Source organism: Zootoca vivipara, chromosome 1 (genome assembly GCF_963506605.1).
Source record: "Zootoca vivipara chromosome 1, rZooViv1.1, whole genome shotgun sequence".
Lineage (NCBI taxonomy): Eukaryota > Metazoa > Chordata > Lepidosauria > Squamata > Lacertidae > Zootoca > Zootoca vivipara.
In genome coordinates, this window is record NC_083276.1 from 110,256,594 (window position 1) to 110,270,080 (window position 13,487).

General features: G+C 45.8%; 2 protein-coding genes across 3 annotated transcripts in view; one reads left to right on the forward strand and one right to left on the reverse strand.

The window, feature by feature from the left end:
* The first annotated feature begins 3,185 nt into the window (after positions 1–3,185).
* On the forward strand, positions 3,186–7,724 carry LOC118093706 (retinol dehydrogenase 5-like). The gene is made up of 4 exons (XM_035133335.2): positions 3,186–3,563; positions 4,531–4,789; positions 5,849–6,012; positions 7,113–7,724. Exons 1-4 carry the CDS (start codon positions 3,263–3,265, stop codon positions 7,361–7,363), a joined length of 975 nt encoding a protein of 324 aa, XP_034989226.2. The 5' UTR covers positions 3,186–3,262; the 3' UTR covers positions 7,364–7,724.
* Positions 7,725–10,801: 3,077 nt separating this feature from the next.
* The window catches only part of LRP2 (LDL receptor related protein 2), a 139,146-nt gene continuing 136,460 nt past the window's right edge, over positions 10,802–13,487 (reverse strand). For both annotated transcript variants that reach the window (XM_060280370.1, XM_035133370.2), the window contains exons 78-79: positions 12,871–12,942; positions 10,802–12,625 (exon numbers count right to left, since the gene is read on the reverse strand). In XM_060280370.1, the coding sequence (XP_060136353.1) occupies positions 12,464–12,625; positions 12,871–12,942 (234 nt within the window). In that variant the 3' untranslated portion in view covers positions 10,802–12,463. The remainder of the gene's footprint in view (positions 12,626–12,870; positions 12,943–13,487) is intronic.

A 13,487-nucleotide genomic window follows, 5' to 3' on the forward strand; every position in this document is an offset into this window, starting at 1 on the left:
AGTTTTCTATCTGACAGAGATTTAAGAGATAAAAAGCTCGTGGAGAAAGAGCCATAGGTACTCAATTGCAGTGCCTTACTAGTATCTTATGCTGATGACACCCCATGTGAACGATTTACATCTCTAGAACCTGAATTTCCTGGTGGGAAGATAAGTGGAGATACCTGTGGTGCTCCTTAAAGAATTTATCAAGCATTTCTACAAAAGTATCAATGTGGGTATCGCTTTAAAGTAAAGCTTTTTTTCTGGTCCCACTTATCACTAGCATGTGCCACTCAGAAAGTGGTTTTCAGGCTAAGAAAAGTTCCTCACTTCTGACAGCAAGTGTTTAGGGAAGCAGCGAAGAACCACATGTTACTGTCTCTTTCTTATTGAGTTTTGTTCTGCTGATGGTTTGTGTGCTGTGTTGTTGTTTTTTAGGGTGAATGTTTGTGATTTATTTTTACCGGCTCTAAATTTTTAATTGTTTTTGCACTGTACTGTATTTTAATTGTATGACACCTTGGGAGGGTTTAAATAATTACTGTAAATCAGGGCTTTTTTTCAGCCGGAACTCAGTTCTGGCACCTCTCAGGTGGGCCCCGTTGCGATTATAAAAGAATAAGGGAGGAATTCATGGTGAGTTCCGGCACCGATTTTTTCTAGAGAAATAGCACTGCTGCAAATGTTTCTGGCTATATTATTGCTTACAACTTCCCTGTGTAACTCTAACAACATGCCAAGATATCATCATTACATCGCCTCACAATTAAGAGCATTCATTTGCCCATGCAAACATGTGCTTTGCATGCTTCGTACACAAAGATGTGCAGATAGAGAACTTCATTGGCATCACTTGCTAAATAAACACTGTGACACATTTTTGTTACAATGGTCAGGCTAGTGAACGGCAGTCAAGAAAGAAAGAGAGGCACTACCGTGTTTCCCCCTTTTTAAGACACCGTCTTATAACTTTTTTTCCTCAAAAAAACACACAGTGTCTTATTTTCAGGGGATGTCTTTTTTTTAAAAAAAATTATTACTGTTTTTATTACAGTACTTGTAAAATACAGTATTACAACTTGTGGCGGGCTGGACCGTGTGTGTGCGCACACACACACACACATACACATACGCCCATGCCTTCCCTCCCTCCCCGCGTTCAGATGGAGCAGGCTGGGCTGGGGAGGGGGCACCCCGTCGACACTGGGTCTCAGCTTGCGCTGAGGGGCCGCAGCCACCCTGTCAGGAAGGGCCCCTATCCCGGGGTGTCCATGACCGTGCTGCTAATGTGCCACCGCCAAGCAGCACAGAGGAGTCCTCCTCCTCCTTCTCTTACTGCTCCTTCTCCCTCCTCGCAGGCTCTCTGCTCCGCGGCGCTGCTGGGCTCTCGAAGCGTTCTGCACTGCAGCAGCCGCCGGTTCTGGGCTGCGGAGAGAGCAGGCAGGGCGAGCACACGCAACCTGCGGGAATTGATGCGCTCCCGTCTGCGGCGCGTGCAAATGGCCCGGTAGGTCGGGTCTCCACACAAGGCGCCTTCGCCGCCGTAGCTGCAGGCTTCCCGCCGGGGCCGCCTGCAAAGCGCCGCGCCGAGGCTCCCCGGGAGAAGGCGTGCAGGGGCTGAAGCCAGAGGCAGCGGGGGGCATATTCCGGCCCCGGTGATGTCAGGCCTCCCCATGGGACCGGGACCGGGAACGGGACTGGGGGGGGGAATCTCGCTCAGCTTCGTCACTCTCCCGGACAGCAGCAGCAGCGAGAGGAGTGCACGCTCGTCCCTGGCGTCACAGCCTCAAGCGCAGGCTGGGGAAGAGGAGGCGAAGGAGGCGCGCTCAGTGCGGTGGGGGCTGAGGCATGGTGGAGTGCTCCGAGCCTCTGGGAGCCGGCAGGAGGAGGAGGAGGCTTGCCGGGTCGTCACCCAGCAGCGCGCGCAGAGCACCCCGAGCCTCCGGCAGCCAGCAGCAACAACAACAATCCCAGAGGCTCGGGGCGCTCCACGCACGCTGCTGGGTGACGACCCGGCAAGCCTCCTCCTCCTCCTGCCGGCTCCCAGAGGCTCGGGGCACTCCACCATGCCTCAACCCCCACTGAGCGCGCCTCCTTCGCCTCCTCTTCCCCAGCCTGCGCTCGAGGCCACGGTGCATGCAGCCGCCTGCTGCCCAGCCTTTTTGTTCTCCTAACCCCTCCGTCTTGCCTACCTCGAGCCTCACATTGTTCGCCTCTTCGCCCGCAACTCCATCCCGAGACGCGGAAAGCTGCTTCGCGCAGCGGCATCCGCCAAAAAGCAGTGTGACTCTCGCGCCCCCTCTCCTTCCCCCCCTCAGGAGTCCAGCGCAAGGTCCGGCACTGAGCTCTGCCTGCGGGGGCCCCGGAGGATCCGCGCACACCCTTGCCTCCCCCTCGGTGGCCCTGTTCGGCGGCAGCCCACGCCGCTTGCCAGACATCCCTCTTCGCTGTGACTTCTTTCTCTGCTTCTCCTCCTCTTGCCAGCGTGCTGGGTCCCACTGGCTGGCTGGGGCACTCAGCGGTCTCGCTCCGCGGAGTATGGCTTATTTTTGGGGTATGGCTTATATTTCCTAAACGCTTAAAATCCTGCTATGGCTTATATTATGACTACGTCTAAAAATAGGGGAAACACGGTATCACACCATGCTAAATCTAGTCTATCTTGCTGATAGACCAGAATATAGATTGTCAGCACTAGTATCAGCATACAAAACACAAAGCAGAGGGGTCATAATACTCACCAAAGAGAGCCCAAAGTTTGCAGTTTGCTCAGGGTTGCGATCCGTTTCCATTGCAGAATGGCATTGTGGGAAGTAACACAAACAACATAGTCCTCCGCATCACTTGAGACCCATCTAACTTCCCTCCCCTCTCCCTTCACTATCCTGTGTTCATCATTGCCTTGAATACTAATGAATGTTCACCATAATGGGCACTGCCCCAACTGCTAACTGGGCTCCCTTTCTTCACGTTGAAGGGTTTTTCAGACGGGAGTTAGTGGCCAATATACAGCAGATGCCATCTTGAAAACAGCAGAGAGCTATTGAGAAATTGCTGTGGAGAAATCTGCTCCTCCAAAGCATGTTATTCTTGGATATTATTCGGGTTGTGCCAGAAGTCTCTAGCTGTCAACTTATACTGACGGGAAGATTCAATGAAACTGGAACGGGAAACGAAAGCCTCTGTGAAGTGCCCAAGTTGACGGGAATGGCGAGCACTTGTGGCGGATAGGTCCACACACTGCTGTCCTGATTTTGTTTCAGATGGCGGACAGATAGGGATGGTGGCTCTCGTCCTTTCCATCGGTGTTTGCTGGTTCATCAGAGATTGCCTAAAAGTGGAAGGCCTGAGGGGGAAGTATGTCGTCATCACTGGATGTGATAGTGGCTTTGGCCATGCCCTGGCTAAGTACCTCGACCAGAAAGGATTCCGCATCATTGCTGCATGTCTCTCAAAGGAAGGGAGCCAGGAGCTACTGACCAACACTTCCTTGTCATTACAAACTGTGGAGCTTGATCTAACGGACCCTGGCAGTATTGACAAGGCTGTGGAGTTTGTGCGGGCAGAAACTGAGGGTGTAGGTAAGCAGCCCATAGAACACAGCCTTGCTTTCAAAAGACAGGGGGCACCTCGGGGCAACCTGAATTGAGCACCCATTCAGAATGGTTTGCTCAAAACTTGTCCAGATGGTCTACAATATCTGTGGGGTTTAAATGACATAGGCTTTTTCTTGAACATTAAGCCTGATTTGAGGCACTGGGGCTCCAGATTTCCCTAGGTATATGCATTTTACAGTGGTACCTCGGTTTAAGTACACAATTGGTTCTGGAAGTCTGTACTTAACCTGAAGCGTACTTAGCCTGAAGCGAACTTTCCCATTGAAAGTAATGGAAGGTGGATTAATCCGTTCCAGGTGGGTCCGCGGAGTACTTAAACTGAAAGTACTCAAACCGAAGTGTACTTAAACCGAGGTATGACTGCATATTCATTCCAGTTCACAATTATACACAGTGCAAAATGTCAAGATAAAAGTATTGTTCATGTGATATGATTTACTTCTGCTAGTATAAGAATGCATAGTGTTACAAATTATAGCCAGAAATTTTTCATATAGATGATACAGATATAGATATAGATATACAGTGGTACCTCAACTTACGAATGCCTTGACTTCCGAAGGTCCACAAACCCAGAAGTATTTTCAGCGTGCGTGCGTTCTGCACATGCGCAGAAGTAGCGTGTGCAGTCTGCGCATGCGCAAAGCGCAAAATCACGCTTTGCGCATGCGCAAAATGGACGCTTCGGCTTACGAAGGATTCGACATCCGAAGAGCACCGCAGAACGGATCGCCTTCGTAAGTCAAGGTACCACTGTATATAGATATAGATAAAGATATAGATATAGATACAGATATAGATATAGATATAGATACAGATATAGTGTAACAATCTGAGGTCAGGACAAGTTTCCAAACCCACATTACCTGTTCATTCTCCTTTCCATGCTTCTTCACATTATTTTTTTATTATTCCTAAAATACTCCAATAGGACTGTATGGCTTGGTAAATAACGCTGGGAGATCCATACCTATGGCCCCCACTGACTGGATGCAGCTGGATGATTTCTACAAAACTCTGGATGTCAATCTAATGGGGCTGATTGGGATTACCTTGAAGCTCCTCCCCCTCCTGAAAAAAAATAGAGGAAGGATTGTCAACGTGTCAAGTGTCCTGGGCCGCCTGGCATTCCTAGGGGGCGGCTATTGTGTGTCGAAATGGGGAGTGGAGGCATTCTCTGACACTTTGCGGTGAGTTGCTGTGGTCTTGTGGGTGACAGATGGTAGATTACTACTGTCTCTGTGATCATAGGGTTGTAGAGTTGGAAGGGATCCCAAGGGTCATCTAGTTGAAACCCCTGAAATGCAGGCATCTCAACTAAAGCGTCCGTGACAGATGACCACCCAACCTCTGCTTAAAAACCTCCAATGGAAAGAGGGTTCACCACCTCCTGAAGGAGTCTGCTCCACTGTCTAACAGTTCTTACTGTCAGAAAGTTCAATCCTATCTGTGACTGCCTGCAACTCAGGCTGAACTGACTGAAAAGTATAATTGTGGGTTCACGTGGAAAAGAAAACAGGAAGGCCAAAACTCATTTGTCACACCAACCATTTATAATAGCCAGTTGTAGGATTACTGTGGAAGAGGATGCATCAGGGCTACAGCATGGGAAAAGCAAAGTCGGAAAAAGCATTTGCTTCCTCCATGGGTGGCACCATCTTGGATTTGCAGGAGGCAATACCCAGGCACAGATTCCACCTACAGGACCCCATTGTGGGTGAGAAGCCAGACGTAAGCATTGTCCGCTTGACATGCATAAGGTCCCATTGTCAATCTTCATCTTCAACATCTCTGGCTAAGAGGATCTTGAGTAGCAGCAGGTGATCTTAATCTCTGCCTGGCATAGCTTGATCCCATTTATTCCAATGGGAAGGGAACCATAAGCAAACAAATAAGACTCATAATAATAATAATAATAATAATAATAATAATAATAATAATAATAATTTATTTATAGCCCACCCATCTGGCCGGGCCTCCCCAGGCACTCTGGGCTGTTTCCAACAGAAATATTAAAATACAATAATTTATTAAACATTAAAAGCTTCCCTAAACAGGGCTGTCTTCAGATGTCCAGATGTCATGTGCCCTAACTTTCACCATTCTTTTATTAACATCCAGCAGGACATTGCATATGCCGTGTAGATCCTCTTCAGTTTCACCTGCCCCACAGCCTTAAGATTGCACCATTAATTGGATCGGTAAAACCCACCCCAAACTGATGGCAGTTTTTAAATTTTTTCTATTAGGAGGGATATGCATCATTTCGGAGTAAAGGTGAGCATTATCGAGCCAGGATTCTTTAAGACAGGAGTAACTAATATAGGGGACATTGAGAGAGACCTACACAGACTGTGGAACCAGCTGACTCCTGAGGCCAGAGACTCATATGGGGAGAAATACGTCTTTGATTGTAAGTGCAAATGTCCAGTACAAAACTTTGGGGTGGTTTTAATGCCTGGCGTTATACCAAACTTAATGTCGTGAAAATGAATAATTTTTGGCTTTGAATCATTTTGTTGACTGTGATGGGAAAGAGCTTCGTTTTTGATAGGGAGGTATGGTGCGGGGTGGGAGGGGACCCTGAAACATTTCCTGAGTTGGAATGCCATTGATCAAATGCATTGGGAGATACATGTGTTTTCAAAAGATCACACTCCATGAAAGCGGAGAAAAGTGACCATGGGGAATTATTATTTGGAGGACCAACCCATAGCTCAATGGTAGTGCCTAGCTTTGCATACCAGAGGCCCTGGATTTAATCCTTGGCATCTCTAATTGCAAGAACCAGGTAACAGGCAGTAGGTAGGACCTCTTCCTGAGACCTTGGAGAGTCAGATTAGATGATACACAACTAGATAGGCAAATAACCTCACCTGCCATAAGTTCACCTTTGCTCTTCAACCTAGCTTTCACAGGAGCTAGGGAGGTCTCATAGATCTTGATATAGTCAAACATTACAGGTCACATCCAAAACATCTTGCTGTATGTATATGCACTAGTCTCTTAAACTGGATTGCATTGACAAGGGAAACAGGAGGGCACCTTCTGAATGTAAAATAATCTTGGTGAATTGTGAGGCAGGCAAGATCCAACAAGCTGCTGTGCCGAGCCTTACTGAATCAGAATCTTCAGTGCTGAAAGTGCTCCCATCTTGTCCAAACTATAATGTGCTGCTACAAACAGAAACTGGCAAAATGCAACTTCACAATGGTACTTCTAGGACAAGACTGGCACAAAGACACCCCATGGGACACATTTAGAAAAACAGGTGCTCAGATGACTCATTGAAATTGTGTTAGCTGCAGGTAATGAGGTTTCACGCTGTATTTTATGCAGACTTGGCTGCTGTTGAATTAGGAGTTGCTGAGTTTTATGCGCAGCATTGACTAGTGGGGTGAAAGTGTTTGCACTGCTGCTTTAGAACTACAGTTGTGTTTTGATCTCTGTTCCCTTAGCTTTAAAAATCTGGATTCTCACTTGATTTGATGGGGTATTTTATCTTCCTAGCAGATTTAAGGCTGCAGAGGCTATCCATGAGAAGGCTGTGTGATCCTGATGTTTCTAAGGTCACAAAGTGTATGGAGCACGCCTTGACTGCCAAGTATCCAAGGACGCGCTATGGAGTTGGATGGGATGCAAAGTTCTTGTGGCTCCCGCTCTCCTATGCCCCCACGTTCCTCTCTGACGCGATGCTGAGAATGCTTTTCCCACTTCCAGCAGGCGACAGTAATCCAGCAAAAAGATATCAAATAGACGTTTAAGGCAGGTGAAGGTGCCAACGTTTTGAAGCAAACTGTTGTCTCCATGGTGCTCTTATGGAGTCTTCTATCTTGCCTGGTGAATAGAACTTCTCTGAAATCTCAAATCACACAATCATAGCATTGTAGAGGTGGAAGAGACACAAATCTAAATGAAATAAAATGCAACTGCTCAGTGTTGTGGGGAAATGTGCATGTTCATTTTTGCTTGTTTCATATTTCAATGCCCTGGCATTAAAAACAGATGCTGGAACTGAGTCTTGGCACAAATTAAGCCCCAAGAGTTTACAATGTTGAGCTTCTTAGAATTTTTTCTACTAGGAAATTATTGGTTCAGTACATGATTTGATGTGCACAATGGTCTTGGAAAAGGGACAGGATAAAGGTTTTGTTTGCTTAAGGTTTTCTGATTAATCATTAAAAACTAGCTCAATTAAGTTTACCTCCGTTCACCAGAAAGAGGGAAAGCCACACAACAGGACAGGACAGCAGCTCAAGAAAAGAAAAGATAATCCCACATTTTCTTCCACGCTACTTTGTGCGAATGCCAAGCAGGGCTCAAGATATTGAAATTAGATTTCTGTTAAATGCCTTGAAAGAGACCTAAATGGAACTTCCCTTCAAGAAACGGCTTCTAATCAGAAAATGTTGTTTGTCCCTGTGACAGGCCCAGGTTATCACCAATGAAAGAACTGAGATCTTAAAGCTGATTTAAGAGCATTGTTGCAATATAGATGTCTCCAAAGTTTATTACCCATTCATCAGCATTTTAGTGCAAATTTCTAATAAGCACATTTTAATGTGCAGTTTTGACTAATGTACATTTTTGCAAGCCATTTATCCTAATATAATGCACTTGGGATGTTATTTTCACTAACAACATCGTTATTATACCGTGTTTCCCCTTTTTTAAGACACCGTCTTACAACTTTTTCCCCTCAAAAAAACACACGGTGGCTTATTTTCAGGGGGTGTCTTTTTTTTTTTAAGTGCCGGTACAACTGGGTCCCACTGGCTCAGGACGCTTGGCGCTCTCTTCCGTGTGCATTTTCTGCCTCTTCTATTCTCTCCGTTTCCCCTCCTCCCCATCCTGAGTCAAGGGCTCTCCTTCCTTGGAGGCTTCTAAGCAGAGGCTGGATGTCCACCTGCCTAGGAGACAGACGTGCACAGGGGGGGGGGCTTCACTCTGTGGATTTAAACCTCGTAGGATGCCAGAGCAGGAGGTATACACGAAGCTGCCCATCTCCCTCAGCAGCTTTAGGTGCTTCTCCTCCTGCTTCGGCTTGGCGCTCGCCGCCATGGCTTCAAAGGCAGCGGCAGCCGGGTGTGTGTGCGCGCGGAGGTATAGAGGCTGCTCCCCGGGCTCTCTCACGCTGGCCGGGGAATGGGAGGGAGGCCGGGACCCGTCCCGCTCCAAGACGCTAGTGAGGGAAGCGCGAGGGGGACAAGGCTAGGGCCTGCGCCTCTGCCGCGCGCAACCCCAACTGACGGACCGACGGAAGGAAGGGAAGAGGGAAAGGGAAGGAGGGGGAGAGGAGCGGCGTCAGCTCTCGGCGAGGAGGCCGGGGCAGCTGAATGACGAGCCGAAGAGGAACCTGCGCGGCACCTTTTCTCTGTCGGGGGGGGGGGGAGAGATGCGATCACAAACAGAGAGAGATGGACGCGCACACGGGGGGGGAGAGAAAGACGCACGGGGGGAGAGGGAGAGAGAGAGAGAGAGACAGACAGACAGACGCGCGCGCACAGAGAGAAAGAGACTGACACTCACAGAGAGAAAGAGAGCGGTGCTGCTTTGCACTTTGTCAGCGCTGCAGCCGCCGCCGCTTCCGAGCGCCAACCCGACCTGGCAGGCTTCCTCCTCCTGCCACGGCCGGCATTGCAGGAGCTGGGTCCTGCTGGCTTGTGCCCTCCGTGCTCCGTGCGGCACTGCTGCACACTTTATTGGCGCTGCAGCAGCCGCCACTTCCGGGCACCGACCCAACCTGACAGGCTTACCCAACCTGACAGGCTTCCTCCTCTGTTGCGGCCGCCGTGCTGGGTCCCGCTAGTTGGCTGGGGCGCTCAGTGGTCTTGCTCCGCACGTCGCGGAAGTATGGCTTATTTTCGGGGTATGACTTACATTTCTCAAACGATTAAAAACCCTGCCATGCCTTACTTTTTGACTACGTATTAAAAAAGGGGAAACACGGTATATTATGCCGTTCCCATAATATATACACTTTGATAAACATCTGGAGAACTATACCACAAAATCCAGGTACATGCAAATTTCCAAGGCTAGCTTTCTCATTTTTTCCCCTTTGCATCACTTTATTTAAAATTGAAAACTTTTCAATACACACACACATATAATAATAATTTTTTATTTATACCCCGCCCATCTGGCTGGGTTTCCCCAGCCACTCTGGGCGGCTTCCAACAGAAATATTAAAATACACTAATTTATTAAAGATTAAAAGCTTCCCTAAACAGGGCTGCCTTCAGATGTCCTCTAAAAGTCTGGTAATTATTTTTCTTTTTGACATCTGGTGGGAGGGCGTTCCACGGGGCGGGTGCCACTACCGAGAAGGCCCTCTGCCTGGTTCCCTGTAACTTGGCTTCTCGCAGCGAGGGAACCGCCAGAAGGCCCTTGGCACTGGACCTCAGTGTCCGGGCAGAGCGATGGAGGTGAAGACGCTCTGGCTAACTATTTTAGTTCACATATCATTTGGGAAAGTGTGAATCTGATAGATTCAGCTTTAAATATGTACAGTACTGAATCAAACTTCTCCATTCTTAGCAGCAACAGATCTTTACTCCTCATGCCATGCAACTTTGCAACTGACCCGTTTGCTGAAAAGCTACCTGAATAGGTCGTCTATGTGATTATGGATGTGGCTATTGACATTTCTGTGCTTGGACTAAGTGCGTTTGAAGCCACCACAATACCAGGGAGGGGCACCGTGGCCAATCACTAGATCTATCTCACAATAAATGACAGCCATGTCCTTAAGAGAGGAAAACACCTTGATTTAACCACGAAGCATTTCTACCACCATCACCCTCTGCGGACCTTTTCTGCAGCTTGCCACTTACTTGCATTTGGCTGCCAACAACCCCATGAACCTGAACAGTCTACATTTATTTAATCTTATTTGATAAGATTTATATATTGCTTAATCAACAAGAGTTTTCATAAAGCATTCATAAGGATTTTTTTTTAAGTTGAAGAGTTTTCTCATTCCAGATTTCTGAACTTATCTGTGCTTTTTTAAAAAAAATGATTTGGGGAGTTCCCACCTCTTTAAAAAATAAAGTAAGGTCATGCCACCATGAATGACCGCTTCAAATCTTTCCGATATGCATGTGATTGTGCTGCAAGTCCCTTTTCTGCAATTTTCTTTTGAACTCCACACTGTTTTAGAGCCAGTATGGTGTAGTGGTTAAGAGCAGCAGACTTGTAATCTGGGGAACTGGGTTTGCGTCTCCGCTCCTCCACATGCAGCTGCTGGGTGACCTTGGGCTAGTCACACTTCTCTGAAGTCTCTCAGCCCCACCCATCTCACAGGGTGTCTGTTGTGGGGGAGGAGGGGAAAGGAGATTGTTAGCCGCTTTGAGACTCTTTCAGGGTAGTGATAAAGCGGGATATCAAAGCCAAACTCTTCTTCTTCTTCTATGTATAAGCATATCTAGCCTTAGGGAAATTATGGTTATTTCTGACTTCTGAACTCTACCCAGTAGATGGCTCAATGCTCTACAGTCAATCAATGATAACACAGGCAATGATAAAACACACATTAGATTTATTCAGCAGCAGCATTTTCCAGTTTTCTAATCAAAGTACGTATCAAGGTAATAAAACCAAGCATATTAAAAGAGGGATAGCACTTGGCTTTGAGAATTCAGGTATATATATATATATATATATATATATATATATATATATATATATATGCTCCAAAGAGCAGAAGTCTGTTATGAATTACGAATCCTGGTGTTATTCTCAGTAGCTAGGTCAGGAACACTAAATGGCAGCTCAGACTATTCCTGGAGTGGCACATACGATTTTCCTGAAGGGTTTCAAATTATGGCTACAAAGCACTCTTGATCAGTAGTAAAAACTAACAAGATGTATAGTACAAGGCTGTATCAGTAAAAATGGTTTCCCTTTCTATTGTTGCCCAGCTCAGGAAATAAATAGTTGACAAATATCAAAAATGTTCACATGAAAAACATCGGAGACGGCTCATTTTAAAGCGTACCAGCATTGTTCATATTGCTATGGCACAGAAATCAAGCATTTTGGATAGCGGACTAAAATTGGTTTTAACCATACACAAATGACTTGCAGAGACTTCAGCTGAGAATAGAACTCTTCCATTGATGACCAGAAAAACAAGTTGCTAAATTAAATGTGGATGCAGCAAAAATGTAAAGCATACCCCAGCTTCCTACAGACATTTGGAATGACAGTGTATAAAACTGGGACCTTTTTATGAGGGAAAGAAGGATTCTATTTCCAGCAGGAAAAATATTAGCTTGAGAAAAACATTCTGTGCCACTTGTAATTCTTTTGTTGCCCAAGAAAAGAGTGGAGGAAAGTTCATACGAAGAGGCACCTATTTTTCATATGCTCTGGTATGTAAAACAGAGATGGACAGAAGAAGAACCAGTGCAGACTTAGCAGAGCGCTGCCTATAAATATATGCTCTGAAGGTTGTTGCAACTCAGCAGAGGGCCACCACCTTCTCCTCTATATTATTTAGTATATTTAATTACATAGGGGGTGCACCCCTCATGATGCAGTTTCAGAATAGATTCATACGAAAACATTGACATCCAGATAATCTTTCAGAAATTTACAAATGTACAGTATATTTATAACATTACTTTCAGAGAGTGTCAGTGCAAAGATATACATATAGTACACCGTGATAATTGCTCATAAAAATAGGCATTGACATGTGTAAAAAATAATAACAACAAGGCATGGTTTCAACAGATGTCTCCAGCTAAAGGCTAAATATATTTCTTTATAAAGAGATGTGAACCATTTTTTCCTCCTTCTGTTTACAAAAATATATGTGCAAACGAGTGTGCCTAATTATTCCCTATTTGAGCTAGTTATACAACAGAGTCCTCTTTGACGAGATTGGCGGTGTCTTTGAATGAATCCTCAGTTGCTGTATAGGCTAACGGTTGATCTCTTTTGAGAGTAATCTTCTGAGGCAGCGATGGAGATGGGGGAGGGACACTTTCAGCATCTCCCCTGTGTTCCTTGTCCATCTGAAACGACAAAATGTATTGCACAACTGAGATCTTAAAGCTGATGCATTGCATTGTTGCAATATAGATGTCTCCAAAGTTGTGTGGTTTATTACCCATTCATCAGCATTTTAGTGGTCCATGCCAGTTTTACGTTTTAATCCATCTGTCATAATGACAGACCAAGAGACAGATAGACAGATGTCACCCAGCACTGCCTTTTTTTTTGGGGGGGGGGAGAATGAATTGGAGCAAATTGACTTTACCTCTGAATAAATTGGATTTTCAAAGTTGGTACTCTGCTTCAGTTTTCTTTTAAAGAAGCTCCACTTTGACTCCTGGAAGTGTAAAAAAGAAGAAGTTTAAAACTGTGCACTTATTTTTAGATCAATGGTGATTCAACAAACACAAGCTGAAAAATGGAATTATTCCAAGAAACAAAAAAAAGTCTGACTATTTAGCACCTGGTTTAACCAAATGTCAAGGATGATCATTGTTCTTGCAGCACAGACTGAGGCAAAGGTGAAGAGGAAAGACTAAAACAGATGCATGGTGGAGTTAAACAGGCACAGCTTTTACTTATCAGATCTGAACCAGGCCAAAGTGTGCATAAAGTGAAACACAGAGGACAAGAATGGGTGTAAGAGGAGAAATAAACAGGCATAAAGATGCAGACATTTACAAGTGATGACCACCTTTGGTTTTGATAAACAAAGCATTCTTGGTGCATATCTAAATTATTTGCAGCATCATGGAAGGCAATACTTAGAGCAGACCCATTGTAATCAATCACCATTGATTTCAATGGGTCTGGCTCTGAGTATGATTAAAATTGGACATCGCACATTCATGAATCAAGCACTGTAGGGCACAGAGCTTGACA